At 46.4% G+C, this 25,706-nt stretch overlaps 1 protein-coding gene across 2 annotated transcripts in view; it reads right to left on the reverse strand.

Moving 5' to 3' along the window:
• The window catches only part of WWC1 (WW and C2 domain containing 1), a 154,074-nt gene that overhangs the window by 76,579 nt on the left and 51,789 nt on the right, over positions 1 to 25,706 (reverse strand). For both annotated transcript variants that reach the window (XM_047871447.1, XM_047871456.1), the window contains one exon: positions 4,371 to 4,480. In XM_047871447.1, coding sequence (XP_047727403.1) covers positions 4,371 to 4,480 — 110 coding nt within the window. Of the gene's footprint in view, positions 1 to 4,370; positions 4,481 to 25,706 lie in introns of those variants that run through there.

Consider the following 25,706-nt stretch of genomic DNA (forward strand, 5'->3'; position numbering starts at 1 on the left):
CCTCCCCCTGCTCACGTGCACTCTCTCTCTCTCTCAAAATAAATAAACTTAAAAAGAAACCCAAAACACAAAAACCATCTAGTCATGATGGATGGAAACAGTCTGTGGGAGTACTGAACACTCACATCTGAAATAATGAAATGGGTTATATTTTGGAAACAGTTGTCTATATTTGTTGGTTCTCACTCCTCTCTCTCTCTCTCTCTCTCTCTCTCTCTCTCTCTCCATATCTATATCTATATCTATATCTATATATAGATATAGATATAGATATAGATATAGATATAGATATAGATATAGATATAGATATAGATAGGGAGAGAGTGCACAAGCAAGGGAGAGGGACAGAGGGAGAAAGAGAGAGATAATCTTAAGCAGACTCCACGCTCAGCAAGGAGCCTGACATGGGGCTCGATCCCATGACCCTGAGATCATGACCTGAGCTACTGACTGAGCCACCTCAGGCACTGCTCCCCCACCCCTACCCCTGGTCTTCTTTCAGACTCACTCCTGAAAAAGTCCTGGCCTTTGCCCTGAGTCCTTGTCCACAGCTTCCCTCGAAAGTTGGGTCTCAGTCTTCATATCTGACCCATCAGAAGCATCTGACAGGGCTGACGACACTCTCCTCAACATGCTTCCTTCAGGATGGCCTGGTTTTCCGTCTGCCTTTCTGGTCACTCCTCAGGTTTTTCTCCTTTCTGCACCCACTTACTATCTGAGAACCCCAAGACTCATTCCTTGGTCCTCTTCTCTTTGATTTACTATCTGAGAACCCCAAGACTCATTCCTTCGTCCTCTTCTCTTTGATTTACTCCTTTGGTGATCTCAGCTAGCTTCATGTCTTTAAATACTACTGTGTTGTATGCCAACAACTCCCAAACAACTAGCTTTAGCCCAGATCTCTTATCCAAACTCCAGATTCCTCCATCAAACATACCAGACTTCTCCCTCAAGTCTTAGATGTGTAACAGGTATAGAAGACTCGACATGTCCAAAATCATTTTCCTCCCTACACCCAATACTCTAGTTTTTTCCATTCAATAAATGGCAACTCCATCCTGCCAGCTGCTCTGTCCCATGAGGGCCATTCATTCCTCTTTCTCTCATGTTCCATATGCAGTCTACCAAGAAATCCTGTTGTCTCTACCTTGAAAATACATCCACATCTGGCCACTTTTCACTATCTCCACCACCAAGGCCTTGGTCTGGGGCACTGCCCTCTGTCACCTGGATGACTGCAATCATCTCTCACAAGCTTCTCTGCTTCTGTCCTTGCTCCACTAAGTTCTATTCTCAGCAAAGCAGCCAGAGTGGCCCTTTTAAGACATAAAGCAGATCATGCCACTCATCAGCTGAAAACTCTCCAATGGCTATCATCTCACACGGAGCAAAAAGCTAGAGCCCTTAAGGCAAACCACCACCCCATCTATGCCCTGCAACTCTCTGGCCTGAGGTCCTTCTCTCGGCTTCCTTACTCACTCTGCCATGTGCACACCTGCCTCCTTCTCATCCCCATGCAAGCTAAACGTGGCCACTACTCAGAGTTCTTGCTCTAACAATTCTGTACCTGAAAGGCCTCCTTATCTCCCTCAAGTCTTAGTTCAAATCTCATTTTCTCAACCAGGTCTTCTTCCTGAAGACCATGGCCACTGTCCTTCCCCACCACCCTCAAACTCATCCCAGCACGTCTCAGCCCACACTCTTTTTCTTTCTCCTGTAATACTTTAATTGTCTAATGTACTACATAATATGCTTATTTGTGTTATTTTTTGTCTCTTCTGCCAGAATGAAAGCTCTCTAAGGGCCAGAATCACTGCCATTACAAACACTCTCATGTATCCCAAGTTCCAAGAACAGTGCCTGGAACATTGCAGATAGTCAGTGAATATTTGCTGAATGAATGGATGCTGGACAGTGGATTGAACCTATTCAATTCTCTTATGTTTATAACTGGAGAAGGTAATTTCAGTCTGGTCAGACAGAGGACTGGTCTGAGTCCCTGGCTCTGAATGCTTAGGCCTCGAGGGTCACACTCCCACCACCTGTACCCCACACAGGCTCCATCTGCAGAAGGTGGTGCCCTCCATCCAACCAGGACACCTTCAACGCAAAAGGTACCCAGTGGTCTGAGAGCTGGTAAAACTGTCAGAATTCTTCCTATTGTGGCCCCCATTTACTTACCCGCCCATACATTCCATTTCTGCCATCATCTCCTCAAGAGTAAACTCTGCCAGTGCCTGCTATTCCTTCCTGCCTTCTATTTCTCCAACAACTCCCAGAAGCACCTTAAAATACTGCTCTTGCCATCAGATTTTAATGAGGGGGATGAACTCAGTAATTAGACACAAGGAGTAGACTGGTTTGGGTCCCTGTACATCACTGTTGAACCCAGCATACCGTGCAGCCCTCCAAGCATTAACCTCATTCCCTGTACACACTCAATTAGGCATATTTACTTCTCATTCTCTAGCATGCAATTGTGAGCGCTAATAAAAACCTCTGCTACCCCCAACAATGCAATTAATGTCATTAGCTGTCTCTCAGAAACTTGTCTACACTTTGGTGCCGACAAAGTCTGCTCATTCATCCATTTAGTCATGAGTTCATGCACGTATGCCCTTTCCTATTTAGCAAAGATCAAGTGCATACCTACTATGTGCCTTACCAAGCACAGGCCTGGGGCGGCATGATGAATTAGACACTGCCCTGCTTTACAACAGGCAAATGGTTATACCACAGAGTGATGAGGGGCACGACAGAGGCATAGCCAGGTGCTACTGAACTTGGAGGAGAAAGCGAATCGGGGAGCACACTCGGCTCCCTAGTAGCAGTTCGAATCCCAGCTCTGCTGTGCTTTAGCCCTGAGTGTCAAGCAGTCAGTGATGACCTTTAAGTTGCATTTATAAGACAGGGATAATCATCCTAACACCCCTCAGGGGAGCCAGGAGGATTAAGTGAGAAGACGTCTATCAGGTGTCTATTCCAGCACATGGCACAGATTGTGTGGTCAGTAAACAGAGGCTACTAGGACCTCGTGCCCTATTCTCAGCCTTCAGGCCTGGCCAGGCACATCCCATTTCATTCCATTCACCTCTTTCCTGACAGGACAAAGGGAATCCTACACTTCAGAAGGCTGGAAGCAAGACAGGCATGGACACGTGGGGCAGTGAATTTCAGAGGACAGGACATAATCTTGGCCAAGAAGGTGTACAAAGGATGAAGCCCAGGGGCGCCTGGGTGGCTTGGTCGGTTAAGCGTCCGACTTCGGCTCAGGTCATGATCTCACGGTCCGTGAGTTCGAGCCCCGCGTCGGGCTCTGTGCTGACAGCTCAGAGCCTGGAGCCTGTTTCAGATTCTGTGTCTCCCTCTCTCTCTGCTCCTCCCCTGTTCATGCTCTGTCTCTCTCTGTCTCAAAAATAAATAAACGTTAAAAAAAAAAAATTAAAAAAAAAAAAAGGATGAAGCCCAAATACCCATTAAGTCTCCTTGGCTCAGGGACCATGACCTGGGTTCCTCCACCTGTTAGACAACACGCTTGTCCCTTTCTCAACCTATTCTTACATCATTGCCTCAGAGACAAAGACACTAGGAATCTTTACTCTGGATCAGGATACTTGGATCATGTACATGAAGCAAAGGTCAGCTGACCACTATAATGAGCTAGAGACACCACAACTGATACCAATCCACTATGGACACACATGTATGCATGTTGCTAGGGACATGCCGGGGCTCTGGTCTGGTAATGACAATGACACATCTGCCTTACATGGAAAAAAATCTGTACGCACAAAAATTGGTATATGTTAGGGGCGCCTGGGTGGCGCAGTCGGTTAAGCGTCCGACTTCAGCCAGGTCACGATCTCGCGGTCCGGGAGTTCGAGCCCCGCGTCGGGCTCTGGGCTGATGGCTCAGAGCCTGGAGCCTGTTTCCGATTCTGTGTCTCCCTCTCTCTCTGCCCCTCCCCCGTTCATGCTCTGTCTCTCTCTGTCCCAAAAATAAATAAACGTTGAAAAAATTGGTATATGTTAAAGAAAAGGATATCTGCATATACACACAAACATACAATCGGAATATTTCTGGAATGATACACAAGAAATTATTAGCAGTGGTTGCTTCTGTAAAATTGGGGAGATGGGTTGTGAGGGGAGAGTTTTAGATTCTATTTAAAATCCTTCTAAATGGTTATTTTGTACGAGCATACATTATCTATCTATATCTACATCGACATCTCCATCTCACTCTATATAAAACAAAACACAATCTGGCTTCAAGAGCCTCTGCCGGCAGCTCTTCCAGACTTGGGGGGTGGGTGTGGAGGTAGAGGGATGGGGTGCAAGATGGGGAAGGGATGCTGGACAGGAACTTACTGGTGTTGTGGTCTATGAAGTAGTCTCCGACCTGTGGGTCATACGCCTCTTCCCATCCTAGTGGCAACTCATCACTAATGCAGTCAGCAAAGGTGAGTGGTTTGGTGTACCTGGCAAGGGAGAGGAGAAACACACTCCATCAGCCCAAGGTCCCCAAAGCCCTGCAATTCACTGCTTCTCTCAGCCCCCCGCTCCTCTGGATTGACCCAGCAGAGCCACAGACTTTGCACTGACCCCAACTCTGCTGTGCCCAAGGCCCCCAGGAAGGTGAGTGCATGGCAGCAGCAGCAGGATTACGTCACCCAGGAGGGAAGCAGGGATTCGGCATTCCAGGCCTAACTCTGCCACTGATTTGGGAATGATGTGAGCACGTCAGCTTCCTTCTCTGGGCCTCTGTTTCTGCATCTCTGGGCGGTGTGCAGAAAAAGGTTCGAAGGTCAAGTCTCGCTTCTGGACTGGGACTCCAGCCCTCACTGGCTTCTTCATCTGTGACTCACTTGCCCACCCCACCCCCAGTCTTCATCCTGGCTCTACCCTATGTCTGTTGTGCCCACTTGCCCTCTGGAAAGCTGGCTTACAGCAGCATCTAGAATGGCAGATGTTCCATCCTTATGAATTTGGCCAGAAGCAGTATTTATCTGCTTCTTGAGCCGTTCCTAAATGCCTATACCCACCTCTGTCCTTCCCCAGATAACCCAGGCCAAACTGATCTTTTTGGTAATAACCACTCTCTAAGACCCCATTTTGGTGTTCAGTGGTGGTAATCACCCACTTGGTGGCTAAGTCAGACAGACAAATCATCCAACTAAATGAACTAAGGCCTGTCAAGGCTGGAAAACAGCACAAACCATCGTTTAAGCATTTCAGTCAGAGTGCAAGGAGCCACGAACCTAGATATACAGCCAATCAGCCTGAGTGGCCCCTCCAAAAAGCCCCTTTGGTTTCTCCTATTACTGCCTCTGCTTAAAACCCATACTCAGATGTTCTCTCTCTCCAGTCTTTTCCCAAGCCCTCAGAGTCCTGGGAGGCCACACGGCTCTGTTTCGTCACCCTTTGGATAGAGTGGCTAGCTTACACACAAAAGGACAGGAAGAAAATAGACTGAAATAGGGTCCAGGATTTCTGATCAAGACCTTCCCTCCAAGCCTCAGAAAACTACCCTTTCCCCTGTACTGTGCAATCTCCTTTCCTATAACCACTCCAGCTCAGATTTAAAGCAAAATATATAGGGGAGGGGTGCCTGGGTGGCTCAGTTGGTTAAGCATCTCACCCCTGATCTCAGCTCAGGTCATGATCTCACACTTCATGTGTTCAATCCCTGTGTCAGGCTCTGTGCTGACAGCATGGAGCCTGCCTGGGATTCTCTGTCTCCCTCTCTCTCTACTCTTCCCCTTGCCCTCTCAAAAATAAACATTTAAAATATATGTGTGTGTGTGTGTGTGTATACACACAGGCACACACACACACAATAGATATATACATATATACACTATACTACTACTACTACTACTACTACACACACACACACACACACACACACACACACACACACACACACGTGGGAGAAAAGAAACACTGAAAAAGCCCCTGGTGGACAGAATGTGGTGTGCCCAACGTGCCACTACATATCCAAGGTCAGGCAGGCTGCGAAAAATACCTACTGAATAAATGGAGATTCCAAAAGCTTCCGTTAGTCAGTAATTTACTGCTGCATTGTGGGAGATGATGAGGGTGAGGCTAGAGGTAAATATGATATGCGAAAGACTAAGCACCGTCAAATAAGGATTCAATAAGCATCACTTATATTGGCTGTGTGGGTTTGGCAACTTATTTAACTTCTCTGAACCTTAGTATTTGTATCTGAAAAGTGGGATAATAATAACTGTCCAGGTTAGGTTAAGCAACGTCATGTTTTAAGAGCATTTAGCACAGATACTGGTGTGAATGAGTGCTCACAAAACATCAGTTATTGTTATCTCCATTTCCCAGAAGGGGAAACTGAGGCTAAGAAAGACTAAATAACATTCTCCAAGTCAATGACAAAACTGGGATTTCAAGCAAGGAAATGTGTCTCCAGAACTCCTGCTGTGTGTGAGCTCAAGGGTTCTTTTGAAAGTTGACATCTTCAGTGCATCTCCTGAGCCCCATGGAAAAATCACAAGCCACTGTCTTGGAGTCAAAGCAGGGAAAAATGGAGAAGATACACAGGTGATAGGGACTTCCCTCAGCAGACGATACTCCTCATTCAGGTACACCTGTGCCAGTCTGGATAGAAGTCCTGCAAAGCGGTCTTCAGCCCATGCCACCACCACCACCGCATGCCCTGCCCAGACTTCAGAAACAAAAGGCCACATCCCATAGTGCCTCCCTCTCCTCAAACTTCACCAAGTGGTTCTCCCTTACAGACAATGAAGACCAGTGAACTCCAAGAGCCAAATCTCATCCAACAACATTTTATGCAGCAAATCTTTGAAAGAGCCTCTGAAGAAAAAGTCCACACGCAGGCATACCTCTCCACGGAGAGTTACTCTCTTACTGAGGAAAGAAAAATCTGTGAGGGACCAGGAATGCTAGAGTCAGACCTCTTTTTCTGACTCATTCTTCTCTCTGCCCTCTGCCCTGAAAGCCTTGCCTGCCAGCCTGGCTGCAGAGATATGAATCTTACTATATATACCTTTTGCCACCCAGAAAACCAAAAAGATACGTCCCTTTCTGACAGTTCCCCTGGATCATCACCTTTCAAAATTCCTCCCTAGGGATTAATTAAATGCTTTCATCAATGGTGCATCTAAGCAACAGATTCCTGTGTCCCCCACAACTGGTGCTTGATAAATATTTGTGGAATGGGTGACTGTAATAATGAATATGTAGGAATGAAAAATAAATGTATTGTTCTACATTTTGCTAATACGGAAGGATGCTCTCAATATATTATGAGAACAACACTGTTGAAAGAGAAAATCGACAGGATACTACTATTGTATATTTTGCCTAAAAATTTGTGTGCAAGTGTGTGTGCATGTTGCATGCGTGTGTGGGAGAGAAACTGGGTGCTCACTTTGGCAGCACATATGGAAGAGAAACTAGAAAGATGTACATTAAAATGTTACCTTGGTACACAGATTTTAATGTAATTTCTTTTACTAATTTCTCTGTAATGTTCATGTATCAGTATAATTAAACTATTTAATAATGGCTAAATCTAAGCCTAGAAAGCAAGTTATATATGTCATGTTCTCTCTCTGGGTAGTAGGCACTATTGTTTCATTTTACGAATGAGAAAACATGCTCAATATCACACAGTTAGTAAACCACAGAAGTATAACCTGAAGCCCCACTACCTGACTCCCAAACCTGAGCTTTGCTCATAAAAATTAACAAGACCAAGAACAATCTGGAACACAAAGTAGGCTATGCCAGAGATACAGATGACGACTCTGGACCATCAGGGGCAAGTCTGAAGTAGGCAAAACGCACTGGAGCTTTGGTATATTTGCAACTTCAGCCCCCTGTGCCTTGGTACGAAGATGTTCAACACATTGGATAATCCACAGCTGCTTAATGAAAAGACAATCAAATGTTTCAAAGTCATCCAAGTCATCAATACCAGTGATTCACTGAACTCCCTGTGAGGGTGAGGACTGGAGACGGGGCAGGTCTGCAACACCAAAATGCATCACTTTTCCAGAAAACCATACACCCGGCTGATCATTCCAGCCTTCGACACTGAGGAGTCAGAACTGAGATAAGTAAGCGCAAACATCAGTAATGTGACTGTCATAGAGATATCCTACAGGAGGCGCTGAGAGGTGCACTTCTACTTGCCGCAAACACAGAAACTGTGCCCATCAGGGATAAAGAAGAGTGAGTCAAGAGGGCACCCAAAGACAGAAGAAGAGGGCATGTGGAGAAAGGCAGGCTCTGGTTTGATATTCAGGGTTCCCCCTCAAAGCAATCTTGGGGGAAAAGCCAGAGGGCTGATATCCTGGATCCCAGAGCTCTTCCATGGGAAAGAGAAAAGCTTCTATTGGGAGACTATGCAACTTACAAGAAATCTGGACAGCAACATTCTCTCTGGAACAAATGCCAAGAAGGAGATGAATTATTCAGTGTGCAGCAACGTGTCATTCAGAGAATCAGGATGAAGAGAAGTGTTTTTAGCTGCACAAAGATTTAAACACACACACACACGTATATGCACGTGCACACATTCACTCTTCCTGCCAGAGAGAAGAACGGTCTGTTTAAACCAGTTCCCCCTGGGAAACTGTGGGTGCTTCTCTGGCCTGCAATGTTTCCCCTTGGGCAAGTGCCAAGAATGTGAGCTGGGAAGAGATGTCTGCTTTCAGATGTGGCCCAGACTTGGGGGCTTGCCTGGAACTCCCTGCCCCCACCCTCTGATGAAGCGATTCACCCCATTTCAGCTTCAGGGCAGTCTCCAGCCTCCACGTCCTGGGCTACTGAAAACCCCAATCATGAAATCGAAATGCCCCAAACGCTGGAGTGGCAAGAGGGAAGAGGGCCAAGCAAAAACTAGTTCTGCCTCTTCTTAATTACAAATCTCTGAAGGAACACAAACATTCCTGAATGTTTCACAACAGGGCCTCCTGGAAAAGAGGCCCGGATGTGTCACCTTGGAGACAGGTAGGTTCTGCCAGGATCACCCTATGGGGAGCACACTACAGGGAGCACAAGGGCACACCTGTCCAGGAACACAGGCTCCTTGCCCTCCTCCAGCTTCGTGTCGCTTTCCTATGGTCTGTGGGAGAGGCTCCCAGATTGCCATGGCTGGCATTCGGTATTCAGGCGGTGCATCCCTTCTAAGCAGGCAGCTCAGAGAATGAACGGAAGACCTTTTGCCAAGTCTAACACTGGGTGGTGATTCTCTGGAGACTGAAGAACGCGTAGCATATCTTTCATGTTCTTAATGCTTCCCCAGCAATCTGAATGCTTCCCACAGTAACCTCATTATGGCCTTCCAGCAGGATGCTGGCCCCCAACTGGGCTCTCTCAGAGGGCCAGCTGGGCGGGATCACTTTCTAAAGGGCCCTCCAGATTCTAAGCCAAGAACTGTCCAAACTTTCAGCGGAACCTCTCCTCCCAGCTCAGGCAGGATGAGCCGGCCGGCTCCTCCGCCCCGGGTGTTTCACACGCATAGTTCCCATAGCTTAGATTGCACAACTGACTTCGCAGCCTCACCTCCAGGCTGCTGCAGAGCACAGCTGCCCCTTCACCTTTTGCACCTTGAAGGCTGGGGTGGGTAGGAAGAAAGTGCAATATTTGAAGTCCTCCTTCATTCCTTTAATTCAGTTCTGTTCAAACACCTTCATTCATACGTGTAACAAATCTGGGGGAGACAAAATCTCAGAGCTTGTTAGGAGAGCTGCGCACACAGAACAGCTGAAACTTCCTAAATGCCAAATGCAGAAGTGGACAAGACAGACAGGGACCTGTCCTTACATTCTAGTAGGAGACACACCCCAACCAGGAAGCAAGTCACCGAAATCATGTCAGAGATTCATGCTATTCAGAAAAATACAACAAGGGGGTGGGATCAAGGGTAATGGGGTGGGGGGTGTAAGAGAGGGAGTGTCAAGGGAAGCCTTTTGCAGAAGATGGATCTTGGAGCGGAGACCTGATGCTGGGAAGCAACGGGAAAGGCCAGTTGGGGAGGGACAATGTTGGTGAGTTCGAGGAGGAAAAAGGCCACATAACATATCTTTATGTTATAAGCGATGTGGTAGGGACACAAGGGTGAAGAGGACAGACTTTTAGGGCTCTGGGGTCCCTGATAAGTGCCACCCCTGTGCCAAGTGGCAGACGGTGATCTAGAGAAGCTCCCTGCCTCACCTTCTGCTCTCCTTCTCTCTCTCTCCTGTCCATCAGTCCTTCAAGCAACACATATTTACTGCACAGACACAGTAGCCTGGTCCCATGCCAGACACCATGAGGGCTCCAACACTTGCATAAGCCTCGTTTCTGCCTTCAGGAGAAGTGGGTCTGGCTAGGGAGCCAAGGCTTACCCTTAAAACAGGCAGTGACCCATCCCCATGGCATTTGGTGATTGCATATGAAGTGGCTATGCTACCCGGGGCTGTGAACCACAGGCAATTAGAGGATGTAGGGATGGTTACTACGCTGCTAGGTCAGCTGTTCAGACGTGAAAGGCCAAGGGTTTGGGAGACTGGAGAGACTGGGGAAACAGGGTGTCGTCAGGAAAGGCTGGAGGAGGCAGGAAGGAAGAAGAAGGTGGTCGGCTTCACAGCTACTGTGGAGACAGGTCAGCTACTACCCACAAAGGCTCAGGAACTCATGCTAGTCTGAAAACTTTGCTCCACCTCTTCCACAATCACAGGTGTGCTACGTAACCTCTTTAGGAGGAGTTTCCTTCTCTGTGAAACTTAGAGTCCCAATCTCATAAGGGTGTGGTGGGGATCAAACGAGATAACCCATATGAAGTGCTTTGCACAGGGCCTGGAATGTAATAAGCCCTCAGTCACTGTGGGTTGTTAACGGGATCTGTTGAGAGGCTTTCTGCTCTGTGCATTGTGAGAATTGTGCGTCACCTTTCCCCTTAGGTGGTCAGATGTGTTAGTGATCCTCATCAGCATCATTCTTCATCTCAAGAGATAACCCATAGTGGCTAAAACTCCCAAGCTCTACAGTCAGCCACCTGTGTCCCCAAGCAGGCACTGTCACTTACTTTTTGTCCTTGGGCATGAACCCTAACCTTCCTGAATTTGCTTCTTTGTCTGTATAGTGGGGATGTAGAGAATGATGACCTAGTTAAGATGACCTGTGCGGACCCCATGGCATACAGGGCTTCAACCAACATTAGCTGGTATTACGAGTATTTCCATGATGGGGAAACCGAGGCAAAATAATCGTCCAGGTTAATAGCCAATACACCCTGCACTGTACTCCACAGCCTCCTTTCCTGGAGGGGCTGGGACTACGTATACTCTCCCTTTTTGGATTAAAAAAGGGTTTGTCTCTCCCAATCTGCTCTCTGGAGGAGGTGTTTACACCAGGAACTCCCCAGCTCTCCTCTTAAACAATTCCCTCCCTTCCTCCCTCCACTCTCAAAACACCTGTCTCAACATTCTGGTGTTTTTGCCCCCAGACCTCTTTGCTTCCCTACTTTGGTTGGGCTGGTTTATCCAGAAGCTTTCTTGGCCTAGTCCACTCCCATTCCTGGAATTTTTTTATGGGGAAAAGATGAGGAAGGAGCAAAGCAGGAGGGAGGGTTCCAGAATGCTCTCCATGCACTCCTCTCCTCTTTAGGTTGCCCCCTTCCCATACACACCAGTGGCTCACCCCCCTGCTAAATATTGTCTTCACTCTGCCCCCACTGAGTTCTTGGGGCCAGTCTCCTTCCTCTACCTCCATCCCCAGGTCTCTAGGTCTAACCATTCCCCAATTCCCTCCAGCTCACTGACACAGTGATAAATCCATGCTGCTATCCCTCTGCATACCACTTGCTGGGATTTAAGATTATGGCCCTGAGAACCAGATGGTGCATTAGAGTAGGCATGGCCAACTGACTACTGGAAGGCCAAATTCAGCCTAGAGCCTGCAGTAGCTTGTTTTAGCAGTAGCTTGTAGCACTTTGTTTTAAAAGTGGAATTACCATGACTTTTGGGGGCAGCACTCTTACTGAACACCTTACCCTGCTCTATAACATGTCACTCCAACTTGTGTCTTACCAAAAGGCAGCATAGAGTAATGGTTGAGAGTACAGGGCTCTGGAGCTAGACTCCTGGGTTTGAATCCAGGCTCTGCCATTTTCAAGCTGTATGACCTTGGGCAAGACACTTAAACTCTCTGCAGTCCAGCCTTCAAATGTGAAAAACAGGAAAAATAATAATGCATTTATTGAACACTATGTGCCAGGAACTCTTCTACGCACTTTATGTATATTAACTTACTTGGCCCTCATAACTACCCTTTTAGGAAGGTACCTTTCAGATCTACTTCACAGTGTTGAGAATTAAACGAGATAATGCATAAAACAGAAATTTGGAATACAGTGAATAAATGTGAGCAATTCATTATTATCTTCATTGCTGTCCAAAGGAGGCCTCTAATGCAGAGGTATTAATGAATGATAAAACTGAACAGGACATCTGGAATCTGACAAACCAACCCCCTTGTTTTACTGAGGATGATGCGAAAACTGAGGCACAGAGAGAAAAGACTTGTCCAGAGCCACCCAAGAACCCATTAGCAGAGCAGAGACTAAAACCTGGAATCAGTCCCAGGCCTGCATCACACTCATGACACCAAGAGATCAAGCCAACCTGGTGCTGAATTTGGCTCCGTATGAAATGCAGTGAAAATCTGAACACCCTGCAAGACATAATTACTGATAGTATTTTCTGGGCTAACTAACCCTGCAAAACTAAAAGGAGAATTACCACTAGGCAAGAATCCACTCATGGAGAGACAAGGCTGGGAGATGGACCCTTCGTTTTGCCCATTTCCTCATTAGAGGGCAACTTCCTGAAAGCCCAACACCACAACAGAACAGGGCACCTGCTTTATGTGTTTGTCCCTCACCCAGCTCCTCCCCAGCTTCATCCTCATTCCTGAATTGGAGCTAGGCTAAGACAGTTCTGTGCCCTATAGAAAAGGCCAGTTCTGTCCTTCTTAGCTGTGTAAATTTAGCCTATTCCTTCCCCAGCTCTGAGCCTCAGTTTCCCCATAGCTATAAAACAGTTAAGAAAGTCTGCCTTGCAGGGTTCTTGCAGAGGCTAAATGAATTAGTACATGAGAATGACTCAACACAGCACTTGGCATGTACTGTTGGGTAGGCTATGCAGAGCTCCTCCTTTCTGTAGTCAGGACCTTGAGGGCACTCACCCCCCAGCTTTACTCCTTCTGGTCCCATGAGCTAGGGGTCTCCCCAGGTACTCCAGCTCTAAGAGCAGGGGCCATAGCCCACCCTTCCCTGGAATTTGACTATTCCTCTGTTCTGTGAGCTCTGACCCTCCCCCACCCATGCAGGCCAGAAGAGCTGGTCCTTCTAGAAGTAATTGGCTATGAAGGCTTCTCCGGGATCCTGCCTTGATCTGTGGCCCCTTCCATGACAGCACCACTTAGAGCATTGGAAGGGGAAAGACGAGATCTGGGTTTGAATCTTGATGCTGCCACCAGATTAGCCATGGAAGAAGAAGCCAGGCTTCCTACCCTTTCTGGGCTTCCCATCTGCAAAACAAGGGAGTTGTAATATGGTATCTTTAAGGCCCCCTTTGCAGTTTTAGCCTGCATAAATCTATTATTTGGCTGCCTGTCCCAAAGGTCAAGAGCATTGTGTGGTTGCAGTGAAACAAGAATGAAAACATCTTTTGCTGAAATCCTGTTAAGTATGAGGCACTGGACCATATGCTCTATATAAAGTAAATCATTTCCTTTATCTTCACAACATTTCTGTGAGGCAGGTATTGCCACCTTTATTTAACCAACAAGGAAACCAATGCTGAATCATTACCATCACCACCACCACCACCACCATCATCATCATCAATGCTAAATTTTGTTGAGGGTTTACAAAGTACCAGGCACTATTCAGGCTCCCTTACATAGACTATATTTCAATGATTCTAAGCTGCACATTTAAAATACATCTCAACATCTCTGAAATTGGGATGTGTCTTGCCACTGCTTACTGACATCTTCCACTGTCAGCCAGGCTGCAGTCCTGATGGAGGTGTTCCTGCCTGTGTACAGACATCAAAGACGTCATGGGCTTAGGATAAGATCCCAGAGAGGACAGTGGAGCACTTTTATCCCCTAGGAACCAAATGGTTGTGGGGAAGGGTTGAGGAGGCAGTGACCAGACACGTTTAGCAACATTCCCCAAGCAGGAGTGCAAATAGGCTAACTCTACATGATTGCCTAGCTGGCTTCAGAGCTCAGCACCAAAGCCTTTGACTTCCTCTGTGGGTCGTTATAACAAGGCTGTACCACCAACACTTTGAGGGTAACAAGGAAGCTATTCAAAACACAGACACCAATAATCCTGAGTTAAAAAGTGACTCCGAAGAATTGGATTCATGAAACTAACACAACACTGTATGCTAACTATACTGGAATTAAAATAAAATAAATTAAAAAAAAAAAAAGAACTGGATTTGGAATAGGAAGATGTTTTAGGAATCCTGGATCTTTACTTTGTTTATCTAGTGGGGTTTTGGTTTTTTTGTATGTATAAAAGTGATATGTGAGTTAAAAAAAATCTAAGTTTGAAAGATTTATTTCAATAAGTATGAGATATGTGTTTTATGTAATTTTAAAACACTGGATTATAATTTAATTGGTAGCATTTTCCCTTTCTTAGTGGCACATGAAATAATGGTGCTTCTTAAAAAAATGAATGTTGAGTTGATTTGTAATAACCCCAAGCTGGGAACAACCCAAATGTCCATTAATAGTTGAATGGATAGACAAATGTATATCATATAATGGAATACTACACAGTAATAAAAAGGAACAAACTGTTAATCCATGCAACAATGTTTATGAATCTCAGAAACATTATGCTGGATATAAGTCAGGGAAACAGAGACTATACTATATAATTCCATTTATATAAAATTCTGGAAAATAAAACATAACCTATAGGGACAGAAAGCAGATCTGAGTTTGCCTGTGGATCCAGGTGGAAAGAGAGAGGGGTTACAAAGGGGCACAAAGATGGAAATGTTTGTTATATTGATTATGAAGATGGGTTCACAGATGTACATATGTATGTCAAAACTCATCAAATTGCCTCTTTAAATGCATACCATTTAGTGTTTCAATAATTGATTTCTCAATAAAATTGTAAAGAAAAAAGGAAAGAAAAACCCTATATTCAATGCAATAGAATAATAATTTAAGATAATCTTATAAGTACTATTATCAGGTCCATTTTACAGATGTGGAAACTGAGGCAGAGAGCAGTGAGCTGATACACCCAGGAACACTCAGGTAGTTGAGACGTAAATCCAACTGGCCTCAATTCTCAGGTCTGCCACTGAGTGACTGCAGCCACGGCCTTTTCCCATCCTGGGCCACTATTTCCCCATCCCTACCATGAAAAGATGACACAGTGATTGCTACGGGGCTTTTCAGTACTGAGTTTCCAAGACTGCCCTAAGTACTTGTCCAAGGTCATACCGCCACAAAGAAGGAGATTCTCCTAGGCACCCAGATTTCCTGACTCCTCCCCCAGTTTCTGGTGTCTATATTCACTCATTCTATGAGCACCCCTCCTGACATCTCCTTATTATATACAGCAGTATATATTATTATATACAGCAGTAGTTCTCAACCTTGAGTTGTATAAGAATCCTCTAGAGGGCTTGGTAACCCACAGATGGTTGCAACCCCCCTCCACCCAGGTTCTGATTCAATAGGTTTCTGATTCTGGGCAGGGCTGAGAATTTGCATTTGCTACAAGCTCCCAGGTAATGCTGATATTTCTGGTCCTGGTACCATACTAGGACCCACCAGTGGGTCCTAAGCCTCCTCTACCTATAGCCTCCTCTACCTCATAACTGCAGGGACTTTATTTATTTATTTTTTAAGTTTATTTATTTTGAGAGGGGGGAGGGCAGAGAGAGAGAAAGAGGGTCCCGAGCAGCCTCCACAATCAGCACAGAGCTGCACGTGGAGCCCGACATGAGGCTTAAACCCATGTACTGACAGATCATGACCTGAGCAGAAATCAGGAGTTGGAAGCCTAACCGACTGAACCACCCAGGTGCCCCATAACCGCAGGGGCTTTAAAGAATGGTATCCAACCTTGTGTTCAAGAAATGCCTCTCCTTCTCCATGAAAGCTTTCTGCCTCCCGCCCCACTCTGCAGAGCCTGGTCACGGTCACCCAGCCTCTCCTAGAGCACAGCCATGTAGGCAGACTGTATCAGCCCTTTGCCAGTGTTTGCTGAGTTCCTGTCCCACACAGTATCTTGCCTGAGGTCCCACAGCCAGTGAGCATGGAGACAGCATTTGGATCTGATCCAGGAACTCAGGTTCTCAACTACTGGGCTGGTCTATTTATAGTAGGCCCTCAGTGAGCATCATTTTCTTTCCTATTCATTTCACATCAAATGCCTTTTTTTACTTTGCATCCCTTTGCAGATGGAAGGCCAAGCAGGGCTGGGGGCTGGGGTGGGGGCAGCTGGCAGTACCTGGCCTGCCAGCTTTACAGGACCTGTTCTACAGGTGCAGGACTAGATCACAGAGTCCACTGGCCCTATCTCTGCAACCATCAAGGGTCTTCTGGGCACCCTTTGTGTCTTCAGATTGACACCTGCCATCTCATGCTATAGCCCACACAACTTCTATCAGCCTGGGCCCTCCAAACTCTGTATCTCGCTATCTCTTGCTGCCCCTGTATGCATATATCAGGGGCTCCAAAAACCTGGCTTCCAACCACCCCTCTTTTCCAAGGCTTTCCACCAGGATCACTGAAAGAAGCCTTTTCAAAGTTGAACCATGTATTTGACACTAGATGTGACCTGCCGAAGCCCTGGGGGGGCATGACTCTGTCCCCCACACCCCCTAACACTATCCTATGGGCAGCAGGGCCAGGGCAGTTTCCTGGGTTGCCCACCTAGGCAGTTAGGACCTTCCTGATATCTCTCCTAGATATTGCAGCTGGCTGCTCTAGGAAAGCACAAGCCGGCATGGCCTGGCTGTGTCTGAGAATCTGAAAAGCTGCAGACACCCAAGTGTCTGCTGACTGCATCACAGTGAGCAGACTGATCTAGCCCAGAAGCTCACCTTGTCTGTCCATCTAACTGCTACTTCCTTATTTTCCAAGATCACAGAGGACTACAGTAACTGACTACAAAGGAGCCTTGCACAGGAGTTGAAAAGAAAATGGTTTCACCTCTAAGAAATAGGACTTTTTTTAAGGGTTTATTTTCCTCCCATCATTTCTTTTTTAAAGAAGAAAATAAATAGAATGTTGTTCCCTGAAGGAAAGCCCTACCTAACAAGTGAACGTTCAACACCAAAGTGTTCTGAGCTGAAGACAGCTGAATTAAAGTCAGCAGCGAAACAAATAAGCAATTAAAACAGCTATTTCAGGAAGCCCTGGAAAGCAGCAGATACAATATGAATTATTCATTCATACTGCCGGGATGACTTCTGGGCATTGTCTTCTGTGCTCTGTTCTCTTGCTCTTGTTCATTCAGCCATTCAAGCACAGAGAGGGGACACAATACCCCGGCCCTGGGACACGGGTGCCCGCGCACACGCACACGCACACATACACCCCACAAGGAGGCCAGGTGGCCACTCCAGATGGTGAGCCACACTGAAAAGAAACCCACAAGTTGGCAGCCGCCTTCAGCTCCAGTGCCAGGGGAGAATGTATGAATATCCAACTGGCCCAAGAGGATTGTGGGGAGAGGAAGAGAGAGGGAGAGAGGTGTCACAAAAGATCACCTGCACAGTGCAAGAGACTATATACAGTGTTCCTAATATTCCACAAGCTTCCTAAGCACTCTGAGATTGATCTGGGGGCTTTAAAGGCAATGGGTGGGATCTGAGATATCAGCTGATCCCCACCCTGAGCCCGCCTAGGGTCTGGATATCAAAGGGTGCATCCAGCTGGCCTGGAAAGGCTCCATCTGGACTCTGAAGTCATCAGTCCTCACTGCCTGCCTATAGGAGAAGCTCTGCTATGTATCTTCTCTCCATCTAGGTGATGGTGATCAAGTCCTTTTCGTCCTTGGGCCTCTGTTTCGCCATCAATGAAACAAGGGGAATGGACTCAACCAAACCCTTCCAGATGTGGCATTTCATGGTGCCATTTTGTCATGAAAATCTAATATCTGAAGGTCAATGCTCCTCTGTAAGGACCAAGCGTCAAAACCTTCAGAGAGTAATAATGCTAGCACGTGCTCAGTCCCTTATGTGTACAACATGGCATTAAACTCTCACAGCAAGCCGTTTAAGTGGCTCATACGAGCCCTGGCATAAATGAGAGGAGCCTTAGAGAACAACATTAAGTTGCCCAAGGCTGCTCAGCTATAAGAGGCAGCTTGAGGACTTGAATTTAGATCTTAATTCAAAAAATGAGTGGAGATCTCTGACTTACACTATTGGGGGGCCAGAAGAGGGAATTAATTTAAAACTATCCCCTATAGGTTTAAAGGGCTCTGATGCTGACAGCTCAGAGCCTGGAGCCTGCTTCAGATTCTGTCTCCCTCTCTCTCTGCCTCGCCTGCTCGCATTGTCTCTCTCTCTCTCTCTCTCAAAAATAAAGACACATTAACAAAATAAAAAAAAAAAGCAGGGGGCACCTGGGTAGCTCAGTCAATTAGGCCTCCGACTTTGGCTCAGGCCATGATCTCGTAGTTGGTGAGTTCGAGCTCTGGGCCAGGCTCTGTGCTGACAGCTCAGAGCCTAGAGCCTGCTTCAGGTTCTGTCTCTCTCTCTCTCTCTCTCTCTCTCTGCCCCTTCCTCACGCTCTCTCTCTCTCTCTCTCTCAAAAATAAATAATCACTAAAAAAAAAAAAAAAACCAAACTATCTGCTATAGGTTTAAACAATAAAGTCTGGTAAGAAGGGGGGTTAAAAAAAAGAAGGAAAACTGGTAAGAAGAGAAAATAAAGGCTATCTTTACCCCCAGCTACAAACTGGAAATTAGGAATTTTATTGGGAAAACCACAGGTGAGGGTGTGAAAGACAAGGAGGAAAAGAACTGTGTATTAGGTAAACTAATAGAGACGTTCATCTTGGAGCCCTGGGAGCAGAAGTCAAGGCTGATGACCGATAAAACAGGGGTCAGAGAAGCACCTGATTCCTCAAAGACAAGGGGCCTCACTTGTCTCACTGTTTTCAACCTACTCAGGTGCAACGTTTTATACACAAAGATGTTTAATGCAGCACTGTTTGTCATACAAAAAGATGGACACAGCCTCAAAATTGATAGGGAATGAATGGTGGGTAATAACCATTCAATGCAACTGTTTGAAATGTTTCTCATGAAACATTTTGGATGATACAGGAAAGAATGCTTATATTACAGAATTTAAGAAGGAATAAAAAAGCAGAATACAAAACTGTGCAGGAAGAGATGCCTGGGTAGCTCAGTCGGTTAAGCATCTGACTTTGGCTCAAGTCATGATCTCACGGTTTGTGAGCCCTGCATCAGGCTCTGTGTTGATGGCTCAGAGCCTGGAGCCTGCTTCAGATTCTGTGTCTCTCTTTCTCTCTGCCCCTCCCCTGCTCATGCTCTGTCTCTCTCTCTCTCAAAAATAAAATAAAAATATTCAAAAAAAAAAAAAAGAAAGAAATTGTGTACACAGCGTAATCTTACCTGCCTGCAAGAAAAAGGAAAAATGACTACAAGGAAAAATGCCAAAATGTTGACCATGTTCACCTTTCAGTGGTGGGGTAATGTTCACAGATTTTTTTCTTCCTGCTGTTTTTATAACCAGAAAAAAGACAAAAAAAAAAAACAACACTAAAAATACCAAGTATATCTTCCTACTCCATTTCAGTTCTTCTATTTAGAACCTCTTCCTACCCCTTCATAAAAAAAAAGTCATTTCAAAATGAACCCTTATTTTCTTAGAGAAAAATTCAAAGTATAGAAATGTATTAAAACATTGAAAGAAAACAAGCAGAAACACTAGTTACATGATACTTGCTGAGGAGTGGAGCCAGGAAGCACAGTGGAGGCCAGTGGGACTCCCAGCGCGGCCCTGGGCCGGTTGCCAGCAGAGGAATACAGTCAGCCCTCCTGGGTCTCCTCCCCAAAGCCTGCAGACCCCCAAAGGGACCAGCCTGGGAGGCTGTCTAGGGGCTGAGGTAAAAGGGCCTGGAGAGACTTGATAATTATTTCTAGATCCTCCTCCCAAAGGCATGTGGGTAGAAGAACATAGAAGAAAACCAAACCACTGTCAATCACCCCAAATTATAACCAGTTAGGTTTTGCTGGAGGAGTGCCAGAGGAGGGTAATAAAGAGAGGGCAGCCTGGAATAGTCTGTGTCAAACTGAAAGTTGATGGAGATCAGATCATCCTGTCAGAACACAAACTGGTAAAACCATAGTTTGAATACGTGGCCATAGGAGCTATTAAAACAACTCTCACCCACTCTCCCAAACTCCTCTGTCTTGACAAGGTTCTGGCTCAGAAAAATGGCAGCTTCCTGCTGCTTCTGGTGAGGACACATGGCTCCAAGACCACTCAATGCATACTCCATGCTATTTCCGATGCTCCATGCCTTTGTCTTTGCTATTCCTTCTGCCTAGAACGTCTTTTCCTGGGCATCTGTTTATCTAAAGCAGGGGTTGAAGAGTTATTATTATTATTATTTTTTTTTTATTATTATTATATTATTATTTACCGTATGTCCTTTCATTGTTTATGTGTCTGTCACCTCCATGAGTTTTAAGAGGGCCTGAGCTGTGTCTTATCAATCATGGTAACCTCAGCATCTTACATGAATGGGCACCAAGCAAATGTTCACTGAATGAATAAATGAACTCATTAAAGAACAAATGAAGAAGGAAATATTTCACTGGAATTCCCAGCAGGGTTCACAGAGAGGCCTTCTACCTTCCAAGTTTTGCTTGTCCTAACAAAGGGAAATTTGCAAATGAAGAAATACTTCAGGGTCCTCAGAGTTCTTCCGCATGCCTGACCTTATTTGAGTCTCAAAAAACTATCAGGACAACAGCATTTTTACCATCATCATCACTTCCCCATTTTACAGATGAGCAAACCAGACACTCTGAGACTTTCCTAAACTGACAGGGCTCCTGGGTTTGTACCAAGATTAGACACAGGCTACCTGAGCCCTGGCCCACTGCTTGTTCCTCTCCACCACGAACTCTCTCAATGGGTCTCCTTCCTCATTCCCAGCTCGCAACTAGAGAAATGTGGCAACAGTCCATTCTCCTTCCCCTGGGAGCACACATCACAGTGGGTAGTGACAGAGGCCTTGGGCCCCTACTCTCATTTCACTCATTAGAATAATCATCAGCGTGTAGAAGTGGATCTCCTTCTGGCACAGGCATTCTGCAGCCCTTGGATAGTCTGCTTATAGGCCTGGGGGAAGGAGCTGACACTGGAGAGTGGGAAGGATCCTTGTGGATTGTCTATGGGCTTCAGTTATTGGTGAGCCACTGCTCCACCACTACAGAAGATCCTCAGACCAGAGTAGGGCATGGGCTAGGGCCTCTCCCAGCCCAGCTGACACAGAGAGCCCTTGCCTGACACTGAGGTACTACTGCTTCTTTTCCATGGACATCAACACAGAGGAGACTGGAGCCTACCTTACTTAGGTCAGGGGAGCAGGCAAGGTCTTTGGGACCACAGAGAGCTGGCTTCCCAGCTATGAGGGCTTGTGCCACGCTCTTCCCCTCTGTGGCCTCATACAGCATGCCCCCAGCACAGAACAGGGCTCAACAAGCATGAGTTCCTTTGCTTCCTTCTACTTTCCCAGGACTTCCCATCTCTGTATCTGCTTGTTGACATGTGGACTATCTGTCTTTGCCACATAAACAGAGCCGACAGGCCTAACTTGCTACTGTCTTACTATAATGGAGCACAGAAATAGTTGATGTTCTCTACTATCTACTGAATGAATGAAACATAGGACTTGTTGAGCATTCCTTCCTTTTCAAAGGGAAAGGTTTTGAGTTTGTGGGGGCTTTTTTTGAGGGGTCTTCTCCCCCCTTTCTCTCTCTCCCAAGGTAAAGTCACTGAGCCCAACACTTACAAAGCCAGCTCCAGACTCCTGCAAAGAGTCCCAGGGGCACCAAGCACACAGTCCACTTCAAGGCCTATAATAGGTTCACCTTGAACTCAATGCCCTCCACAAAGTCCAAGGCGAATTGAAAACCCCCCGAAGAACAGGCCCTGAGAAACCTCCTTGCAAAGACTTTGAACTGACAGACCCAAAACAGGTCCACCAAGGAGAAACTCGCTGATGGAGTGGACTCTGTGGGCATCCAGTAACCTCTCTCTCCAGGCTGGCAAAAGTCAGACCCTGGAACTGGGTCCATGGTGAACACCCAGGCATCCCGTGAACTTCAGGATAATTATTTATTCTTGTACACAGGGCACTGCTAGTGCCAGGCACACCCCAGGTCCCCCAAAACTGTAGAATGTGGAAAAGAAAGGATGATTTTTTAGTAAGCTAAAATGTACTTTAGAAATTTATCCAAATACTCGAAATTTTGCTTTTCCCTAAAGAACAGGAAAACCAACGAGAAAGCATTCAATAATGAACCCCTATCTGCTCAAGTACATCAATACTGAAAAACAAAAGATGACAACACATTCATTTTTTGAAAGAGCCTAAGCCAACGAACAAATAACTTTTACACAGCTTTTATGCACCTGGCACCAAATACTATATATGAGCTTAAAATCAGCTAGAAATAAACACATATTCATTCACACATGATAATATACATGGAGGAATGAAAACAATGAAGACATTGTTCAAAACGAAACTTTCGTGAAATGTGCCACAGGATTCACAAAAAGGAGAGATTCGTGCATGGGGGAGTATTCCCAGGAGGCTCCAGAAAGGAGGCAGGGAGCCTAAGGGCAGGGATTGTTCAACCAAATAAATAATGTTGTATGTCTCCTACCTTCACAACCATGCCCTGTGCAGCAGAGGAAACTAAGGCCTTGAGAGGGGCTGTGGCTGGCCCAATGGTACACGGCTATAAATCAACAGCTGGCAAGACCTCAGTTCAGAGGCAAAGGCAGTCCAGCCCCCTTGGGGGCTTAGGGAGGGGAAGGGCGCCAACCCTCATTCTTTGGGGTGGGAGATGAGAAGGCTCAGCAAGGTCAAAGCTGGTGGATGCCAGGAGCAGGGCTGTCATTAAGTTTGCACATTAGTAGCTTCTTGTCTCTTTACTTAAGAACTTTACATGCAAAGGGCAAGAACTGCCTCAGGGTCTGGAAGAACAGCGTGGCACTGGAAGAAAATTCTGGAAGGAAGAGCCAGGCTGGTCACGGTGGTGTAGCTCCAAGGAAGCTGGGGGTGGGGGGAGGTGAGGGGAGAGGTCGGGGTGGCCTTTCCTTAGGGAAGGCAGGAGGAGGAGGTGAGTAGACCTGCCAGTGTGAGTCTGAGAGACCCGGGGGAGGGTTTCCAAGTGGGAGAGAAGGCTGCTAGTGAGGTAGAAGGAACGGGTGGGCTTTGTAGCACACAGGTCTGGGTTCAAATTGGAGTTCAGCCATGCACCAGCTGAGTAACTTCGATTTATTAGTGATCATGACCGTGATAGTTCTCATTTACAGAGCATTACTGTGTGGCAAGCACCAACATAAGAGTTACACACACCAACTCAATTTAATCCTCACAGCAATCCTGTGGGAAGATTCTACTTTGTCTAATTAAGGATTGTCATCCGCATTTTAGATGGAAATTGAGGCCTGGAAAAGGTAAGCCAGTTGCTCGAGGCCTCACAACTGGAAAGTGGTAGAGCTGGGGTCTGAACCCCCGCAAGCAGTTTCTGTGCTCTTAACCACCACGCACCATGCCATTAGTAAAACAGGGAAGTTTTAAAACCAAGTTTAAAACATACCAAGTGATTTTCACAATCAGAAAAATGAAGAATGGAAGGCCCCGGCACCAAGTTGGAATTCAATGAATGGTAAGGGAACGATCAAGGGACAAACCCAAAGCACAGCTGAGGTCACTCAGGCACAGGAAGTAGCTGTCAAGGGGATACTGTGTGGTTCTTGCTTCATCAATGTTATCTGATCACCTGGCAGAGAGGTCCCATTCTTCAGACGACAAAACTAAGGCTCAGGGAGGTTAACCTGCTTAAAGTCAGAGTTGGGAAGCAGTGGGGATAGGAAGCCAAGAATGTCTCAATTACTGGGTATACTCAGTAAGTGTGTATGCAACATATTTTCAGGTTGTAGTCGTTGATGTTTATTGAGCTCTTACCCCGTGCCTGGTTTTGTGCTCAGCGCTCTGTGTGCCCTGTCTCATTCTACACACCCAACCATCCTCGAGGTGGGTACTCAGATTAGTGCCAGTTAACTGGATAGAGGGTCCTAAGGCTGGGAAGGGGCAGCTCTGGAGTCTGAATCCACATCAGCTTCTTTCACTGCACCAGCCACGCACTACATCATTCCAGGATGACTGGGCAGAGAATGTGGAGCCAACCAGGGTATCCTGGATGGAAAGAATACAGGGAATGAGAAGGTCACTGGGCAGCCACGCTGGTCTCAGGGCTGAGTGGAGAGTCTACTAAACGACACCATCAGGATCTGAGTTGGCACAGATCCAGCATTTCTGTGTATGCTGCCTTGCTGTCTCCCTGCCCTTCACACACTCCCCCTCTGCCAGAGATGCCTGACCCCCTTCTCTGGGGAAACTCACCCCGGGCATCAAGACCCCCCACCCCCACCTTCACCAGGTGCCCCAGGGGGCATTCTCTTCTGGTCTTCCAGCACTTCATTTGGACCTCCTTCCCACTGTGTCCTGCCCTTCTCTCTCCTACTAGAATGGAAGTCGCTTTGAGGCCAAGTGTATGTTGGAGTCACTTCTGAATGCCATCAGTATTTTACATAGCCCGTGTGGATACCACGCTTTTCCGTGGCACACAGGACACTCCACGTGCCATATGTAAAGGCAGGAGTAAGCACTGGGTCTCTCAGTGAGAAAAGGATACCCTTTCCAATTCCCCTTCAGATTTTCAGATTCCAACGAGAACAGTCTCAGTCCGGTGATAACTCTGTCCTTAACCTACAACATCTGCCAGGCTCCTTTTTGCATAAAGTTAGATCAGACTGCAGGTTCACAGCCTCCCCATGAACTGTGAGCTAGGGATTGAGAACATTATTTTGCTTCATGGCTTTTGCCCACAGTTGGGAAGAGGGAAAATAGGAAGAAGATGTACCAATGACTGAAGTTTGGAAAACCCTTACTTAACCCATTATCTGCAGTCTTAGGCGTTAATGTGCATTTGCTGAACACATAGCTGAGTATGCCAATGAGGAGATGAACGAGTGAATGAATGAATGATCATGATAACGACAGGCTCTCCTCCATTTCCTCCCTGCTTTCTGCCTCATCTTGCCTTTGGCCAGATACCATTCATCTCTGAGTGGAGAAAAAGAGAACATAGCTTAAAAATAGAGGGCCCAGGGTATGTGGGAAAATTAGTACACCTGGTCCATGTGGACAGCCTCTTGGACTGGCCCTGGGGACCAGCAGGGGAAAGTATGAAGGACAGTTGTTGGGATTTTGCTGCCAAACACCGATTTCTACCTCTCTGGGTGGGCACATTGCCAATTTTCTGGGGGGCATCACCTCTCTAGGATTCACAGCCCGTGTGCTTTGGTGGGGAGGTGATTTCA

Source organism: Prionailurus viverrinus, chromosome A1 (assembly GCF_022837055.1).
Source record: "Prionailurus viverrinus isolate Anna chromosome A1, UM_Priviv_1.0, whole genome shotgun sequence".
Taxonomy (NCBI): domain Eukaryota; kingdom Metazoa; phylum Chordata; class Mammalia; order Carnivora; family Felidae; genus Prionailurus; species Prionailurus viverrinus.